Here is an 18,502-nt window from a genome sequence, read left to right as displayed (position 1 = left end):
CAGTAGAAGGAAATCGGTACCGCTGGAGACAATTCTTACCATATAAATATCCATTTAGGATGCTTGGGGGTGAGATGAATCCAGGTGATTTCTCTTCCCTACTAATTTTCACAAAATATTTTGCCATCCCCTGGAGAATATTTTCTCCAGCGTGCCTCTCCAAGGTTGGCCCTTTAAATGTGCAAGAGCTCTGCAGCCACAAGGCAGTGATTTCTTTTTTCCCTTCATAACAGTTCCCTTTTCCTCTCCCACCTTCCCTCTTTCCTTCCAGTGTTTAAGTCCTTTTTGCTAGCAGGATGGCATTTTTTCCCCCGTTGCTGGGTTGGTAGCCTAGCTTCCCAAGCAAAGGACACTTATGAGATCACACTATCTGTGGAAGTGCCAGTCTGTCCCTCCTAAATAATTTTTGAGCCTGTGAGTTGAGTCTGATCAAACTTGACAGAGGATGGACGTCTCAAAGGCTTGAGTGGCCTACAAGCGCTGTGGAAATAGGCAGGTAGTAGAGAAAAACTCTGTGAGTGCGTCCACTGCAGAAACACAACTGCACTACTAGACATCAGAGAGTCCACATAGGAGACAGTCATTACCACTGAACACCACGGGAGATACAACTTCACAGATTCAGCAGCTCTCAAGACAACTTGATTAATATGAGCATGAGCAAAATGTTCTTCTCTCCTTCCAGAGCGCAAGGCTTCCAGCTACAGAGCAGCAGGGGAGCAGCTCAGAAATGACAGACCGGTAGAGTGAATTTAGAGCTAATTGCTGCTCCTTCTCACTCATGTAGAAAACTACTCGACTTCCCTGCAACTCCGGTACCCCCATTTGCATGATCTAGTTCACACAAAGGACGAGACTGGAAACTTCAGACCGCAGACTGATGCGAGCGGAGCAAGTCCTAAATTGCCGTGAACTGGCACAGCTCTGCTGCAGTCAGCCAGGCTGCCTTATAATGGGGCCATCATTTCTAAGCGCAGCTCCATGACTAAGCATCCGGCTGGTTCTTCGTTTGTCTATATTACGGTTGCTAACGGCAATTCGTTTAACACTAGCATGAGTCGGAGCATAAGCTAAAGACCAGCAAAAGCTGTGCCTGGTGCGTAGGCTGGCTCTTGCTTATTCCTGCTGTGGCTTTTCCTAGAAAGTCAGCCACCTCAGGACTGCCTGACTACTGAGCCTCAGCAAACCCCTCACAGTTCCTTCTTAACGCTTGCAATGGAGAAACCATTCAGCTTCCAGGGCTGAATGGTTTCTGTTACACAGCAGATCTACGGAGCCATGGGGAAGCATCCTTTACTTATTATTTGTCGCTGTCATCATTTCAATCCAGACATTTTTCTTCTGATGAAAGCTAAAAGGTATAATCAGATCATTCTAATTAATAATGCCTGCCTCCTCATGGAGCATTTTTCACCCACCAAAGATCTCAAAGTGCTACTCCCACTTAATAGACAGCAGAAGTAAGGGTGAGCAAGATCAAATGAAACGTCTTGGCAACGGAACAAAACGAAGTCTTGCATCACAGGTCTAGTAAAAGGGACAAGGGTGCCTATTAAGCCTCAATGAAAAGCAAAGCTTAGGACAATTTTCTGATATATTGGATCCTTAAATAAGGCGTTGCGAAACTAATATGACCAACACTCCATGCTAACAAAATATGTTCTGGACTTTTCTTCTGACAACATAATTTAGGGTTTCTTGGAACATGGGAAATTAAATGAGGCGGTGGTGGCTTTACAGGAATCATTCCTTCGCAAAGGGCAGCTTGTGCCAGGGGACTGGAATACTGAAAGTGCCCCAAAAGAGCACAAGAACAGATAAAACCTCTTTCACTGCTCAGTCAAAATAAAATGCAGAAAGGAGCATAGATACCAAACTATCCATTTACTGTAAAGCTTCTTGTACTTAAGATACCACACTATTAGAAGTCCCTACAAAGATATGTGCTATACGGGACATGTGTCTTGATTCTTGAAGAGGTGCATTTGGCAGAATTAGACCATGTACCTAGCCAGTCCTGAAGAAAACTTACTGATAGTGTCTGTAGCAAAGAGGTGGTTTAAGGGGGCATGAGTCTGATTAAAACAATTCCCATTAATGTCAGTGATGATTTTTTTTTAATGTTTTCTTCCTTTCTTCATTCTTCTATTGTTTTTTTCTGTTTGGTTGGCTTAGGGCTTGGGTTTTTTTTTTGTTCCCTGCTTAGGAAGCATCAGTTTGAGTATCCAGTAGTGCCCAAAGTGTGGTATTGAAGCATTAAAGGATGCACTGCCCATTCACTCTTGTGTCTGCTGCTTCACAGAAAAAAAAAAAAAAGAAAAAATGCCCTGCAGATTTGATCTTTGATGCTTGAGAGATTCAGTAAGTTTTCACAGTCATTAATAAGTTGTTATCATAGGCAAGAAACCCAGAGGTGTCAAGTATGATGCACACACAAGCACTTCATGTTTTAGTGGTGTGAACCTGGAGTTCATATTTGGATAGCATCCCCGTCAGAGGACAAACTGAGCATTCGAAATCCTTGCCTAGGCAAAATGCATATTGACTTCAGAGGATAGTTTTTCCCAAGGAAGGGCTGTGTAAAGAAGGTCAGGACTGGTTGTTTGTCCCCTGGAGCAATGCTGTTTCTCTTGCTGAAACCAGTCTTTCAGACTTCCAGTATCTGTCGGCATGGATTTCTACCGGTGAATACCAGCACTGGGGTGAACTAATGGTCAGTCTCACCTTGACCTTCAGCAGGCTGTTTTCATGTCTCCTTCATATCAGCTTAGAAGATAAACACACAAACAAAATAAAACAAACAGTAAAAACTAACAAGCTAGAGTGAAGGCCACAGGCTGGGTTTCTGATCGTTTGAATAATTTAAAACCATTTCTGAAGAATCTCCTGAAAGGCAAAACCTGTGCAGGCACAGCCTGCGCATCAATTAGCAAACTCTTAGCTTGGCACTATGGGGCTTGGAGTAAGATCTCCTAACACAAACCTGTTGTGCGGATTTGGGGAGAATAACTCACGGATGACAGTGCTGTGTCTCCCACACCACCTCCAGCTTTTCTTCTCAGTGGTAGAACTGGGCAGCAGAAGGTCCTTGGCCCAAAGCAAATGAAAGCTCCTTGCTGTAGCACCACCGCAACGGGCCTTGGCTTGAAACTGTCCCTCAGGAGAGACAGCAGCCAGCTGGAAGCGTATTTGCCAACAGCACCATTGATCATCAGCTACTGGTAGCCTAAAGCAGCTCTTTTGGATGGCTGAAATTGCATCCGGTTTTATAGCAAAGACTCCTCTGCAGTCCCCATCACTTCCCCCCCCCCAAAAAAAAAAAGCCCCTCCACCAAACCCACCCCTTTGCCCTGCAATGAAAAATGAAGTGGCTCCAAAAAATAACCCAATTTGCCACCTGCTTCCGCTAGTCCTGCTAGCCGCCTCCTGCACTGGCCGCGCTCTGCAGCAGGCTGTCAGCAGGACCTCTGAGGCAGAGGAGAGGGAAAAGCCAGAGGAGAAGGAGGGAGGAGGAAGGCAGAGAGGCTGCATACCTAGAAAGCCAGGGTTATTCCTGCTGCCCACCCTGGAGGCACCACCTCCACACCAGGCTGGAGTAACGGAGGGAGAATCTGGCTTTCTGGATTTAATGAGCTCACTTTCCTTTAATTGGGGCCCTCGGGCGCTGCTGTAGTGCACCTAATGGCACTGATTATTAATGAACAAGCCCTGCTGAGTGGGAAGGCTGGACTGGCCTGCGTCTCCTTGGATTGTCAGCCCTCCACAGAGCCTACTGGATTGCACGGATTTAAAAAGGGAGCTGGAAAGGAAGAGGGCTGGGACAGTCACCGATACATTCATCCCCAGCCTGTGCAGACCGGCCAGGGACCAGCAGCACCTTGCTGCTTCTCCTGAGGCACAGAGGTAGCTGCCAGAAAGTCCAGTGCGAAATTGGTGCTGCACTTTGCTTTTATATCACCCCTCTCCGCTCCCTCCATAAGGGCCAACCTGTTTGCCCTCGCTACCATCCAGGCAGGTTTTTTCTCACTTTTCTGCGTCCCGGCTTCCAGCGCAGGCCCGCTCCAGCTCCCTGTTACAACATTTGAACAGCAGCAGATGGGAAAGGGACTTAAGGGACTGACTTTTTTTTTTTTTCCTCCTTTAAAGCAAAAAAAAATTGACTGCCACCAGCTCGGCCCAGTGCTCGCCGGGTCGGAGGGCAGCCCAAGGCCTCCCTGTGGACCTGAGCCAGGCTGCTAAAAGGTGGAGGCTGGCAGAGAGGCACCGATTGCCCAGCACGAGCTGCTTCATCCAGCACTGGCGGGGAAGAAGGAGCCTGCAGCGTTCCCCGGTTCTCTGGGGACTGCGGGGCTGCGGTCGCTCAGTCGGAGCTGGGGACTGGAATTAGGGCAGGCAGAGCCGCAATGGCTGCAACCCTCCCCGATTATCCAGCCAGCTAGAAAGGCACTGGGCTCTCTTTTGTTTCAGCTGTGCTTTTTTTTTTTCCCCTGCTGATCTGGGTTTTGGGTTTTTTTTTTTCCCTGTGTGTGTGTGCATTTTTTAAGTAGGAGATAATTTTTCTGTGGTAACTGCCAATGTTTAAACACGTTTCTGCTGCATTTTATTGCCTCCCCAGTTCACCAGCTCACGTTTGCCCAGGAATTAAGGGGCGTTGAAAGGCTTAAACCTCTCCAGCTTTTTTTCAGCAAGCAACACTCACCCCAGCCTCCCCCTCCCCGTAGCCCTCCCGTGCCAGCCCTTATAGACCCTATGGGTGCGGGGCAACAGAAGGCAAAGCAGGCACCCTCAGTCCCTGTCTGGGACTTGGGGGGAGAGCTCGTGTTTCCTTGGCCACAAAACAAGGCAAGATAGAGCGATTATCCCGGGGTTAAAAAAAAAAAAAGAAAGAAAGAAAGAAAGAAAGAAAAGAAAAGAAAAGAAAAGAAAATGAAAAAAAAAAAACCACAAAAAAAACCCCATTGCACTCAGGCTTCAGGAGTAACACCTGAAAGGGGCACAACCAATGCCTTGCACACTGAGGGGCTCTTATAAAATGAATAGCGGGAAGGAGGGGAGGGAGGGAGTTGGTTGCTCATGTTCCCCGAAAAAAAACCCACCGAGCTGCCAGCGGGGAGAGCCTCGCTTCCCGATTGCCCCGGGGGGATGCTGAGCTGGAGGGAGTGGGAGTTTGCGAGGAATCCCGGGGGTGCAATGCAGGTTTTTGAGCAGCAAACGCCTCCTTGCTCCCCGGCTGGCCCGGGGATGCCCGGCAACCGGCCTGCGCCGCTGGTATGGGCGCCCGACAATGAGGAGCCCCGAAACGGGAGATTCTCCCGGAGATGTCGAGGGGAGAGGAGAAGCGGCCCAGGTACGGCCACTGGCACCACCGGACGCCCTGCCGACCCCTTCCCGACCCGCTGGGTTGGGGTTTTTTTTCCCTCCGATTTGACACCGTTTTATCATTCGCCTCGACGGAGGGTTAATTGGGGGATGTGCTAATTAGGGAGAGATTACCCACTAGCAATTCAACCTCGCGCGAATCCACTCGAGTCCATTAACGAGCTGGAAATCTTCCCCTTCTTAGGGAGTTTCAGCTTTCTTCCCAGGAAAAGCTGGGGGGCTTCTCTTCCTCCCTTCTCCTCCGGCGGGCGGCTGGGTACCGTCCGGCAGCCGGGAAGACGGGAGCGTGGGGGCGGGAGCGCGCCCGCCTGCAACCCGGGGCCAAGCCGGGGGATGTGGGCAGAGGGTGGGACCGGCCCTGGGAATCCCGGGGGGAAGGGGGCTGCCGGCCAAAAGTCCCCGGGGCCCGGCACGCACCCCTGCTCCTCGGCAGTCGGCGTTTCGTGCTGGCAGGAAATCGTAACAGCAGCGCCTGGCTTCATGAATAGAGAGATGCGCGCAGGAAAGGGGAAAAAAAAAAATCAATTTAGGTCTAGATCCTCTGCGGGGAAGGAAAATAACCCAAACCATTTAAACAAAGCTCTGCTCTCCGGGGTTTTGGTTTTCCTTTTTTTCTTTGGTAGTGGTGGGGATCGAGTCTAGAGGGAGGGCAAAGGAAATGGGAATGCAAGCAGACCGGTGTCTGCCGGAGCGAGGCTGAGCTCTGCCCTCCCCACCACTACCCCCAACACGCGCATAATGTATTTTATCATTAAAAAATCAACATTGCTTCCAGTGGTAAAGGCGCCCGGCTCCAGTTCCTGAGCGCATTCGTTGCTGGGATTCAATCCGTTTGGGAAATGCAGATTGGCTCGCGCCCCACTGTTTGATTTATGAACTGTTACGTTTGCTATTGCTTACCCATTACATCGCGGACCTCGGGAAGGAAGGGGAGCGGGGAGAGGGGGCGAAGAGAGAGGCGGAGAGAGAGAGAAATAGACCCTGCCACCCTACACCTTGGCAAAGGATACTCCACGCGGGCAGCAACAACTCACCTCAAAACCAATTCGGGGCCCCTACTTCCCTGTCACCCACCCCCCTTCTCCCCGCGGTGGCCAGTTGGGCTCTCGCCTCAGAAGCAAAAAGGACGTGCTTACTCTTTGCTGCGTGTTTCTTTATAAAGGCATCAGGAGCCTATAAAAAGCCGAGGGTAGAGAAGCTTCTGCTGCGAAATCAATACCCCTGCCCCCTCCCCCCCACACTTCGCCTGAGCTGCCTTATTAATTATGAAAGGGCTCCTCCGCGCCCCAGCTCTGGCTCCGCAGCCTCCTCCCTAACGGAAGGGGGCTGCCCGCTCTCCATCCGCGCCCCGCTCCGCGCCCGCGGGCCCGCTGCGCCGCCCGCCTCCCCCTCCGCCCTTTAGCCGGGAAATGGGGCTGCTGCCTTTTGGAGGTTTCGGGAGAAGGAGGAAGGTGGGAGGATTTACAGTTGTTTTTTTTTTTGTTTGTTTTTTTAAGAAAGACATGCAAAAAAAAAAAAAAAAGAAGAAAAGAAAAGGAAAAAAAAGGAAGGCTGAGATTAACCATTTCAGCCGCCGTGTCCTTGTTTGAACTGAAATTGCCGCGTTCATCGAGGGATCGGTTCGGGATTTAGCTTTCCTTGCCTTAAAAGCCCTGCCCAGGGAGCTCCAGGCATATTTTATAAAAAGGACGACACCTTCATTTCAAACAATAATTTTTATTTTATACTTCTGTCTATACTTTGTAGCAAATCTTTTTTTTGTTGGTTTTTTTTTGCTGAATTGACTTTATAATAAACTTTTTTTTAATTACATTTTTATTCTCTTTTAAAATCAAGGCTCTTTTTTTTTTTCAAAATCATTTTGCTGTTGTTTTTTTTTTTTTTCTTTAGGTTTACATTTAAGCCCCCTTTTTGTGATCTCTACTGTTGGATATTCAGGTATTTTACCAGTATGTGTAACATCTAAAACAAAGAGGAGGAAAAAATTAAAGGCAGTGAATTCGGAAAGATGCCTTAGAACAGCAAGTCTAGGTGAACTCTCAGAGATCTGCTAGCAGCATTCCTTCACTCCTCCGGCCATTTAGACACGTCTCTTTCTTTTGCTCTTCCTTTCCTTCCTTCCTTAATTGTTCGTTTCCCTCTCTCGCTTGCTCGCTCTCTTTTCCCCTCGAGGAAAAATGCTCTATTTATTTTTTTTTTTCCAGTGGAATGACCAAAAAACAAGCGACTGTGGAGGAAAGATGAAAGATTGTGAATTATTCACCATATGCTTCACGCGTGGACATCTACCTGGGAATCATCGCCGGTGCCTTTTTTCTGCCTGCGTTTTCCTTCTCGCCTCGCACCCTGCCCCTTTTTTTTTAGAGGAGCCCGCGGCCCGCCGGGAGAGATGCCCCGGCTTACAACCTTCGCGTTAGGGTGGCCCAGAGCCGTTCCTGAGATTGCTTGTGCACAACGAGGGCTCAAGTTTGGGGGGTTTTTTCATTTTTTTTTCCTATTTTTTTGATTCGAAGCGATAGTAAAGCTGAGGTCCGACTTGGGCTGCGCGCCGCTGCCTGTTTGGTAACATTTGGCAAATAAAACACACATCCGGAAAAAAAAAAAAAAAAAAAAAAAAAAAAGGAAAAAAAAAGAAGGGAGAACGCTTCCACAGTCCTACATGGGTGTTTCACCACCATCAGCCACCACCACCACCGTCATCACCACCAACCACAGAAAAGCACAACGTCCCCGAAGCAACGGATGGACACTTCCTCTTATCGATCCGGCACATGGAGAGGGGTGGGGAGGTGAGGAGGAGGGCGTGGGGGGGTTGCTCACCCCCCCTCCCCACTAGAAAGGCAGCCCGGTGGCCAGCGCGGCCCACAGAGCCGCCAGCAGCAGGGGCAGGGCCGGCGGCGGGAGGAGGGAGGGGGCCGCCCCGCTGCCGCCTCCGCACAGTTCAAATAAGCTGCCTTGGAAATCGAGGTTTTTGGATTCCCGTCTCAGTTTCTCCCAGAGGTCTGTCGCTCCTTCCTGGCAATCGGTGAGCGCTGTGAGGGTGCAGGCGTGGAAATCATCCCAGTACCTGCAGGAAGGGGAGAGCAGCCGGCATCAAAAGGGGCACGCACCCACTTTTCCGGGAAGGATGGGGGGTGGGGGGCGCTCCCCTCGGGCCCTTTGCCCCAGACCCCACCCCCCCACACCCCAACGGCGGAGCTGAACTTAAAGGGGGCTGGAATTCGGCGGGGAGGAGCCGCCACCGCCCCCACCCTAAAACACGGCCCTTGTCCCCATCTCCACCCGAGACACCGGTTTCTGGGAGGGGTGATCCCGGGCTGGGCGGAATGCTGCAAAAATTGTTTCAGTGGGTCTCTGCCAGAGGTGAGGGGGACCTGGGGTGGACCTGACGGAGGAAGAAGGGCGTGCGCCCCTCGGCTGGCAGACGCTAGCCTAGGAGCCCATGGGCTCATCCCGAGGGCTTTTCGTCACCAGTGGGAGCGGGCAGACGGGGGTGGGAAAAGGCATCCTGGAGGGATCCCCCGGGGCGGGAGCGGGCTCTGACTGCGGGGGCAGGAAAGGAGGAGAAGGAGAAGGAGGAAAAGGAAGAGGAGAAAAGAAGGAGGAGGAAGGAGCATCCTTCCCTCCTGGACCCTCCCGGGCGCCCCGCACGGGCCAGCGGCGCGGGGGTCTCCCCATCTACGCCCGGGGGTCTGTGTGCAGCGAAATTCTCCTTCCCCAGGATAATTTCTCGTTCTTCCCACATGTTTTTCCTTTTTCTTTTAATTGTGTTCTTCACGGGGGCAGGACCCGTCCCACTACCCCACCTCGGGGGGACGGGTGAGCCTTTCCTCTCCGCGTCTGGGTTATGGGAAATCACCCCGAATCTGCCTTTCTCTCTCCTGTTTCCTCCTTTCCTCAAGGCAGGACCCTCCAAATTCGGATCTGGATTTTCTTTTTTTAAAGTAGTCCTACAGCCTCTAATTTATGAGCACTCTAAACTGGTTGTAGACTCCTAATGTTTGCTACATTTGTAATAAATAATGAGATACTGAGAAGCCAGAGTCTGAGAGTGTGCCTCTCCCGCAGTATTTCTGCTGTAATTGCATTTCCCAAAGGAAAATTAAATCTTTCCCCGGCTTCTTTCAATACACATCCCGGCTCAGGGCGAAGGCAATCGGGTGGTGGGAGGTGGTCGGGGAAGGAGTCTTGCTTGGGAAAGAGGTACTTTTGCCAGATCAGGACCACCTCTGGTCCGGCACTCCAGGGCCAAAGGACATCACATTAGGACGCTGTTGCACCTGGGTATTCCTTTCTCAAAACAGGACGCAAGGTAAAGCGCAATCCAGCATTTACAGCGAGGTGCCAGCCTTAGTAGGTGCAGCAAAGTCATGCTTGGCTCAGAAATCTCTAGGTAGGAAGAGAGGAGGGTTACAGAGTCTCGTGTCATCTTTTCTTTTCTTTTTTTTCTTTTCTTTTCTTTTCTTTTTTCTTTTCTTTTCTTTTCCTCTTCTCTTCTCTTCTCTTCTTTTTTCTTCATCCTTTTCCCTTTCCTTTTCCCTTTCCTTTTCCCTTTCCTTTTCCCTTTCCTTTCCGTCTCACTTTCCCATTTCATATATTTTGTTTTATGATTTTCGGGGAGCAAAATCAGAAAAAAAGCCCCATTCAAAATATATTTATGTATAAGGACCTTACCTTGTTTCTAAATATTACCTTTTTTTTTTTTTTTTTTCCTGGCAACGGGAGTTTATGTCCAAAACCAGGGAGATGGCTTAATACCCTGTGCAGCCGCATTTTATTTTTTTTTCTTTCAGATCTAACAAAACCGTCGGTTTCTGTCTCCCTGCCCTGGACCCTGGCAGCCGCCCCAGGTTTCCTTCCTGTGGTAAGATCCGCTGCCCTGAGCTCTGGGGAAAAAGACCCCAAACTTAGGGCTCCCTTAGCTGTCCCAGTTCCTCCAGCTTGGCAGAGGAACTGGGGAGGAGTGGAGCAAGGAGTCGATTTTTCAAGGCGAGCTCTTTTTCTCCCTTTATTATTTGTTGTTCTTGTTTTCTTTATTATTATTATTATTATTATTATTATTATTATTATTCCCCTTTATCATTGCCCCTTCTTCTCCTCCCCTCTGTGCCAGGAGCGGTGAGAAACTCTGGGGGGAAATGGGCTTTCCCCCTCGGCCAGGGGGACCCGGGCGGCGCAGGGGGTTAGAGGGATGTGCCACTGGGAGATTAATATTATGGCTGGTTTATTTTCCTTTTCAAATAAATCTTAAATTTTCCGAGGAATCGCCTCTGCCTTGAGAGACCGGGGGGATCCCGGAGCCTCCCGAATTTGGAGAGCGGGTCCCAAAGTCAGTAATAAGGAAAGGGATAACAAACCCCTGCAGCTTGTGTCAGCATCCCAGCGCAAAGCAGAAGGGAAAGAACACAAGCGAGGAGCTAAGGGGGAAGGGGTGGGAGAAGAAATAGAAAACAAAACAAAACAAAACAAAAAAAACAAACCCAAAAACTATCCATATTCACGGGGGGAAAAAATTAAGGAAGACATGGTAAAAACTCCCTCCAGACTTCTCTGTCCCCCAAGTCCGGCCTGTCCCCATAGCAGTGCGCTTGGGGGAATCCTGGAGCCGAGAAATGATCCCCAAAGCATCAAACTCCGCGCTACTCCTGTTCCTTCCCACCGCCGCCATGCAACCTCTCCCCACTTCCCCAACCCGGGGTCACCCCTCTCCCCACCTAGTCCCACCCCCCCCCCCCCTCCACCGACCCCAAGCCCCGAAGGAGAGAGGAAAGACCTACGCGCAGATCGTTTGGAGGTTTCTCTTGTCGTCCAGGTCCTGCGGGTAGTTGGCCATGTTATCGCCCAGCCGCAGCAAACAGTCCGAGAAGCCCCTAAAGACCGCATCGCACCGCCCCGCCGCTCTCACCACCTGCACCAGGTGCGCTGAGGGGGGGTGGGGGGGGGGCAGGGGCACAGGTCAGCTCCGACGGCTCCCCGCCCGCCCCGCACGCCCGCTCCACCGCCCCCAACGCGCCCCTTCCTTCCCTTCCTCCCCCTCCCCGCCCCTGCCCCCCCAATCGCTTAAAGGGCAGCCGCGGTTTGGGGACGGGAGGGGGTCGATGGGACCGAGCCGGGGGCTCCGCCGGGCTCCCGGGGACGGGACTCAGGTGCTTTTCGCCCTTTGCTTTTTTAGTACCGAGGGTTTTCCGTGCCCACGGATTAACAACGTTGATTTCAGGGGGACTTTTTCCTCTTTTTTTTTTTTTTTTTTTTGGTGAGGAGCAAGGATGAGGATGATCTGCCTGCTTCTCCCCGGACTCGCTCCTTTGTTAGAAAATTCGAAGCGGCAGGCGGGTTTCTCAGCGCAAAGGCTGGCCCACGCACACGCACGCACGCGGCTCCGTGTTGCTCAGGTCGCTTGGCAAATACCTTGCAAGGTTCAGCGGAAAAAAAAAAAAAAAAAAAAAGAAATAAAAAAAAAAAAGAAATAAAACCCCACAAACAAAAACGCCCTCAAAAAACAGTTTAAAGAATACTACTAAAAAAAAATCAGTAGCAAGAGCCGAGATAAAGACACGAAAGAAGCGTCCCCAATGCCAGGCACGCAGCTCGGGGCCGCGGGGCGGGAAGGTGCAGGGACGAATCCCTCTCCCCCAAACCTGCTGCCTGGGGCGGGATTGCGCGAGGAAACGGCGCTCGGTTCAACAACCCAGCAACCAACCCGAGAACAGCCGCCTGCGAAGGGGGGAACAAACCCCGAATTTACTGCCCGGGTGAAGTGGCCTCTCCCGAGTGTCCGCGGCCGCCGGGCCGGGCGCCACGGGGGGACGGGACGGGACGTGGGGACATCGCTGCGGCGGCTGCATGGCGGGACCGGGCCCTTGGCACAGCACCACGCCCACGCCCGCAGCAACCCACGGTGGACACGGGTCGGGGAGTGGGATGTTGGTCCCTAACCACGCTCCTGCCAGGGACGCGGAGGCTTGGGACGTCGCCGTGTCCCCAGGCCCGGGCTCGACCGGGGCTGCAACCCCCACACTCCTCCGGCCTTTTGGAGGAGTCCGGGGCGGGGGTGTTGTTGGAATGGGGGTCCCCTCTCGATCCGTCTCCCCAGGACATGGCTGTGGGGAGGGGGGAAGTGTTTCCTTGCCAGGCTAAACGGCTGACTCAAAAAGAGATTGTTTCAACCCAAATCCCCTCTCTCACCGTTTGATTCATGGCTAACGCGACTTGATGGCCCCTCCCCTCTACACACACACCAGCACCAGCCGGTACATCAAAACCCCAGCAGGCTACAGACATTGGCTACAGTAAGGGAAAAAAAAAAAAAAAAAAAAAGGAAAATAGAAAAAAAAAAGCCAGGGAAACAAATAACGACCATCCCCAGGGTAAAACCACGTCCTATAAAAACCGCGCCATCCCGCATCCGTCTCCGGCAGCTACAGGGGGAAAGGGGAGGGGAAACTGGCGCGGATTTTTCCAAAATCGTGACGGGCCGCACGGAAAATAGGGGGAACGAAGCGGAGCCCTACCCTGGGCCGCGGAGGAGAGTGGTCGTGGGTCAGATTTGGGACCAGAGGGGCTCAGAGCATCCCTCCCCTCCGAGGGGCGGCCTGGCCCTGTGTGCTTTCTCCGCACAGAGTACCTCCGGTTCAAAGCCTCTCCAAATCCCACCACCATCCAAAAAAAAAAAAAAACAAAAAAAAAACGAACAGAAAATCAAACCCCAAAACCAAACCCCAAAACCACCGAAAAAAAAAGTGAAACGACAGTGTGATTTCTCTTTAATTAGGTCCCTTGTGCGTTGCCGTGTCCCCGACCTTCCCCCCCTCCCCGCCCTTCAAAGGCAAGGGTGCGCAGCGATTTGCAGTGCAGCAGGACCGCAGGAGCCATCCATAACGGATCGCACCCCTTCTTCCCGAAACCCGCTTCCCATCCCCTCGGCCTGCCCGCCCTTTGGATGCGCCCGCTCCGCCCCCTTCTGTCCCTGGGCGCCTTCCCCTCCCCATCGTCTCTCAAAATATCAGGGATTTCGGACAGCTCCGATCCCCTCTGCCCAAACAAGCAAATAAATATTTTTTATTTTATTATCTTTTTCCTTTTTTTTTTCTTTCCTTTTTTTTTTTTTGTTTTAATAGACATTTTGGGAAAGAGCCGTACACCCATTTCACACAAGCCGCCACCGGGGACGGGGCAAAGGCAAATGGCCCTTTGCAAACCCCGCAGAGACAACCAGAACCTGGGTTGGTTTTGGGTTTTTTTTTTTTTTTTTTTTTTGTTTTGGGGTTTTTTTTTGAGGAGGAGTGGAGGGAAGGAAATAACGAAGGAGGAGAGAGCAGAAAAATCCTCCGCCAGCCTCAAAGCCGCCCTCTCCCAGGGCACCGCAAAGCCACCGCAAAGCCACCGTCCCCGCGGTGGGCAGCGATATCGGGGGTAGGGGGGAGTAACTTTCCAAATGACTGCTCCTGCTCACGCCAGCCCGGGGACGGCGGTCCCCAGCCACCCTATCGTATTTTGAAATTTCGCCCTGAATAAAATCCTCCCTCGCTTGATTGAAATAAACACAAATGTGAGAAAATCCTCCTCCTCCAAACGAACAAACAAACAAACAAAAAATGCAAGGACTGAAATCAAGAGTAACATCCAAATAATGCCTTCCCCTTTCTGTCCCTGGGAGTACAGAAAATGGCCTTCCGAAGAGTTCAGCATCAGATAAAATGGAATGGCAATACGAATGGAGGGGTTTGCATCGCATATCCACATTTTCCAGAGGTCAACGTTTCATCACAATATTTTTTTTTTCTTTTCTCAATGAGGAAATGTTCAAGGCATTCTGCCTCGTTCTTTCCTCCCTTCCTTCTCCCTCCCTCTTTTTTTCCCCCCCTTTTTCCTTTATTTTTTTTTCTGTTTTTTTTTTTTTCTTCCTTTCTTTTGGTACCCACAAAATGCTAGAGAGGTTATCTGGTAAGGAGGGTGACCGAGCGAAAGGATGTCTAAATGGCAATGCCGAGCTTTTTTTTTTTTTTTTTTTTTTTTTTTTTTTTTAAGAAGAATTCCTTTGCAGGCAAATATTTTCAAAGCTCTCCTCACACCTGCCAATTTGGGTAATAAAAGACGCGCTTTAGTCACCCTTGCCTTGAAGTCCAGTTTTGGATCACGCTCGGGAATATACATATTCAATACATAACCTTTAAAATTTGCCTGTACAGGACCAAAGTGGTCATTAACTTGGAGATTGTTTTATGTCTGTAAATCAAAACATTTTCAGCAAAGAAATGTTAAATAAAATGAACCTGAGAGCGAACCAAAAAGAAACAGATTAAAACCGAATATATTAAATAAAACCAGCAACGAGCACACAAAACCGCGTACTGGTATGGAGGGAAACCTGTTCTATTTTAAGTAACTCAACATATATAGAATTTTTTTTTGGAGCTGCTCGTTTTTTTAACAGTACCGAGCTCAAAATTAATGACCGGGCGGTGGGACATCGCGATTTTAAAATAATTTTTATTTGTTTAGTTCCCGCATTCGAGTGGATTTTTTTTTTTTAAGTTAGCGATGGGTTTTGTTTGGCTTTAGGCTCCTCTGCAAATAGGAAAGCCTCCAAGTTCACAAAGGGAGCCTTTGGCTTGTCCCCCTGATTTTCTGAAAAAAAAAAACAACTTTCCAGCTCGATCTCTCGCAAGCCATTTTGTGCCCGTTCTTATTTCTCTGTCCCTCGGGGAGGAGGGGAATTTCTTAGCACTGGAGTCCCCAAATTGTCGGTGGAAAGGAACGCAGGGGCTATCCGAAAAGCAAATACTAATGCAGTCGCTCGTGGGGAGGGACAAAACAGAGGGGAAGCGGAGGAAAAATAAGAAGGGGGGGCGGGCGGAATAAAAGCAAAGTATGAATGAGCATGCAGTGCTTTAGGAAAACGAACAACAAAAGTGATTTAAGAGGACAAAGACTCGGCTCCCTTTCCTGCGGACCCCCCCGCCTTGGCAGCGTGAGGAAGCGCGAAGATGCCACCGCGAAGGAGGCAGAGGGAGCGGAGGTCCCTCCGCCGCTCCAAACCGCGGCCGCCAGCGCGGGTTATTCCGAAATCCCGGCTTCTCGCACGCATTGAGGCGGGCTTTGGTGCGCGCAACTCGGTACCCGAATTTGGCCGTCCACTTACCTATCTGTACAGCAAGGATCAGAGAAATATATCTGCCGTTCAACTTAAGTCCCATCCTACATTTAGTAAAACCATTTGCGGCCGCAGATCTTTAAATAGTTACTTTGGAGAACGTGGGGGAAAGCTGAAAAATAGGCATTGCCAACAAGTTCCGAGCAGCGGAGGACTTTGCAGACAAGGTTGGAGTCGGGGAGGGGGGGGTGTGGGGTGGGGGGAGAGACGAGAGGAGAAGGAGAGAAAGAGGGAGGCAGAGGGAGAGGGCGAGGAGGACTGGCTGGGAATGGTTCGCTCCATTAGGAGGGGGCGGAGGAAGCACAGCCTCACGCCCACCACCGGCCCTGACGCGGGGGGATGACACGGACCGGGGTTTTTCCCCCCCTTCTTCTTCTTTTCTTTTTTTTTTTTAAGTTTTTTTTTTTAATGTGCACCTTGGAAGAGAAACGCCATTTATAGGCATCACAGGCTGGATTTATCCGCTCTTCCTGTGTCCCCCCGCCTCGTTAATCGCTGAGAAACTCCCCCCCCCACCCCCCGCCCCGCTCCGGGCTCCTCCTGCCCGGTTTGGCGCCGGGGGGGCGCGGTAGCCGGGACCGTCCCCCCGGGGCGGGAGGGATGCGGGGGCTGAAGGGGACTCGCAGACACGCGCACACAGACACACGCAGACAGAGGAGCCGCCCCCCCGGGGGTGGGGATAGCACGGCAGAACCCCCCCCTCCGCCCCCCTCCGCTCCCGCCCCCGGGGCCGCCCCGTCGGGGCTGGCCGGCCCGGCCCCCGCGCTGCGGAGCGCGGAGGAGGAACGGGAGGTGAGGGGAGGAGGAGGAGGGGGGTCCCCTCCCCCTGCCCGCCCCTCCCCCACCATGACGTCACCCCCAGGCTGTGGTGGGGGGGGCAGAGGTGGGGGGGTGGGGTAAACTGGTGTCTCCCGGTACCGTTGTGTGTGCGCAATCCCTGTGGCAGCAGCCCGGCTGTGGGACTGCAGAGGGTGGCGTGGGGAAAGCGGTCACGCGTAGGCCGGACCTGGGGAGCTGCAGTGGGTCCGGCCTGAGGCTGGGGGCCACCGCACCCCATACTCTGGGGTCAGAGCGTGAGTGTGGAAGGGCTGGGTGCCCGGGGACACGGGTTGGTGTAGGGAGCTCCGGCATCCTGACACTCTCCCAGAACCCTCCTCAAGGCTATCACTGCCTGGAGAGCAGCGTGGGAGGAACCTAAAGGTGCCGATGTGGGCTTTTCCCGGTGCAAAGCAGCCCACCAAAACCCCATCCTACAGCCTTCCCCCTGGGGCTCTGCCACTGCAAAGTTATTCCCTCCTCCCCAGCTCAGCCCCGACCTTCACCAGCCCTCTGTAGCATCTCCAGGAGCCAAATGGCGACTGCTCGGAGGGAGAACTGCTGTTGACCTTCTCTCCTCCTGGTCCCAGATGCCTCCCTCTTTGCAGTCTGCCCATTCCGGCACTCCTGCAGCACCCTGGACCAGCTGGGCTACCAGACGGTCCCTCTCTTTTGCAAACCACCCATGACAACCCTCAGACCTCAGTGACAGTGACAACAGCTGCCAGGCTGGGTCCCCACGATCCCCATGGGTTGCAAATGCCTGAAGCCCACGAGGCAAGGACAGGGATTGCATGAACCAGTGCGACTGGTGGCAAGGAAAGTGGAGGGCACGATGAAAAGCTTCGCTGTGGAGAGCTCCATTCACAAAATAGTGCTGGTGAATGCCATTGCCTCTTCAGGACTACCTAATGTGGGCCGAGGCAGCCTGCGCACGTATCCTCTTAAAGCTGTCGTAAAACCCCAGCCTCTGTTTCTTCAACTGGAAAGAAGGAATGTTGGGTAACTACGCCAGCAGTCAGCTGGGGCCTGCAGATGGAAAATGCTGGCTTGTCTCCTCTGCGCCTTCCTCCTCTTCCTTTTTGTTCCACCTTTTCTTCCTGTTTATAGACCTCCGCTATGGATGGTGAGCTGGGTTAGAGGACAGAGCTGGTTGAAAACTAACCTGAGGAATTAACAAAAAAAAAAAAAGGTTCATTTTCAGCCAGCTCCCAGAGCCAGCTTGGCGTGTGGACACGCGGTAGTGAACACAGCGCGAAGCACAGGCAGTGGGCACCGTGTCCCCTGGCAGCTTGCCCTTCCATTCACTCAGCCATGACACTGCAGCCCAGAGTGGCATTATCTTTTACACGCTCCCGATGACACTGGTGACAGCAAGGAGGCTAAGGCTGAGCGTCGGACTGTGCACCATCTTCTCTTTCGAAGGAATGAAAGGTTTGAGTTTAAGCTGGAGCAAAGGCCAAACAGTTTTACCCAGGTGCTGTGATAATGGGTGCTTTTGTAATGCCACAGAGAGACAGAAGCAGATATCAGAATGTGGAGCCCTGTCCTTTTCCTGGAAAGGAGAGGTTAACTAGCCCAAAAGATCTTTTCTGCCTCACGGTCAGTGCATTTTCAGCAATTCAGGACATGGTTTTGTAGGCATGGTGGTGTTAGGTCGATGGTTGGACTTGATGATCTTGGAGGTCTCTTCCAACCTTAAAGTTATATGATTCTATGATAAAAAAGGAAGAGGATGAAAGGAGTGTGGGTTGATGGATATAAACATTGAATCTACCAGCTCTTGGCACCTTGGCCATTTGTGGCAGTGTTTGCTGGTAAGGACAAGGCACCCTTGGCAGGAGCACCAGCTTGCGGAGGCTGCAGAAAGAGAAATTTCTCATTTGACTCCTCTGCCCCATTGATAACTGTATTGGTTTATTTGTACATTTGTATCTGCTACAGTTTTGTCTGCTACTTTTTTTTTTTCTGAGGGCGAACAAGCTGTAGCTTCGGGTTAGAGGTTGGGATGGCTCCAAGAGGCCTGCGTTGAACATGATTTTGACATTACACTATGTAAATCTGGCTTGGAATGAACTTCAGGGCAGCTTCCAATGCACAATCAGGAAGAGTTTAATATCTGGCTTTCGGTACGTCCATCACCACCAAAATGAC

The 18,502-nt window shown here is 51.5% G+C and overlaps 1 protein-coding gene across 1 annotated transcript; it reads right to left on the bottom strand.

Moving 5' to 3' along the window:
- Window positions 1-7,079: 7,079 nt before the first annotated feature.
- NRN1 (neuritin 1) lies at window positions 7,080-15,890 on the bottom strand. The gene is made up of 3 exons (XM_086741886.1): window positions 15,521-15,890; window positions 11,157-11,301; window positions 7,080-8,446 (listed from the first exon to the last, which is right to left on the bottom strand). The coding sequence occupies exons 1-3, from the start codon at window positions 15,573-15,575 to the stop codon at window positions 8,212-8,214; spliced, it is 435 nt and encodes a 144-aa protein (XP_086598012.1). The 5' UTR covers window positions 15,576-15,890; the 3' UTR covers window positions 7,080-8,211.
- Window positions 15,891-18,502: the final 2,612 nt, after the last annotated feature.

The sequence above is a fragment of the Chlamydotis macqueenii genome, chromosome 2, assembly GCF_036417535.1.
Source record: "Chlamydotis macqueenii isolate bChlMac1 chromosome 2, bChlMac1.mat, whole genome shotgun sequence".
Lineage (NCBI taxonomy): Eukaryota > Metazoa > Chordata > Aves > Otidiformes > Otididae > Chlamydotis > Chlamydotis macqueenii.
The sequence above is the reverse complement of the archived record's forward strand: the minus strand, read 5'-3'. Positions and strand labels throughout refer to the sequence as shown.

Coding starts and splice junctions, on each gene's coding strand:
- NRN1 (XM_086741886.1), bottom strand. CDS start 15,575: ATGGGACTTAAGTTGAACGGCAGATATATTTCTCTGATCCTTGCTGTA. Junction 11,302..15,520: donor GATCCTTGCTGTACAGATAG/GTAAGTGGACGG, acceptor ACCCCCCCTCAG/CGCACCTGGTGCAGGTGGTG. Junction 8,447..11,156: donor AACCTCCAAACGATCTGCGC/GTAGGTCTTTCC, acceptor CCCTTCCTGCAG/GTACTGGGATGATTTCCACG.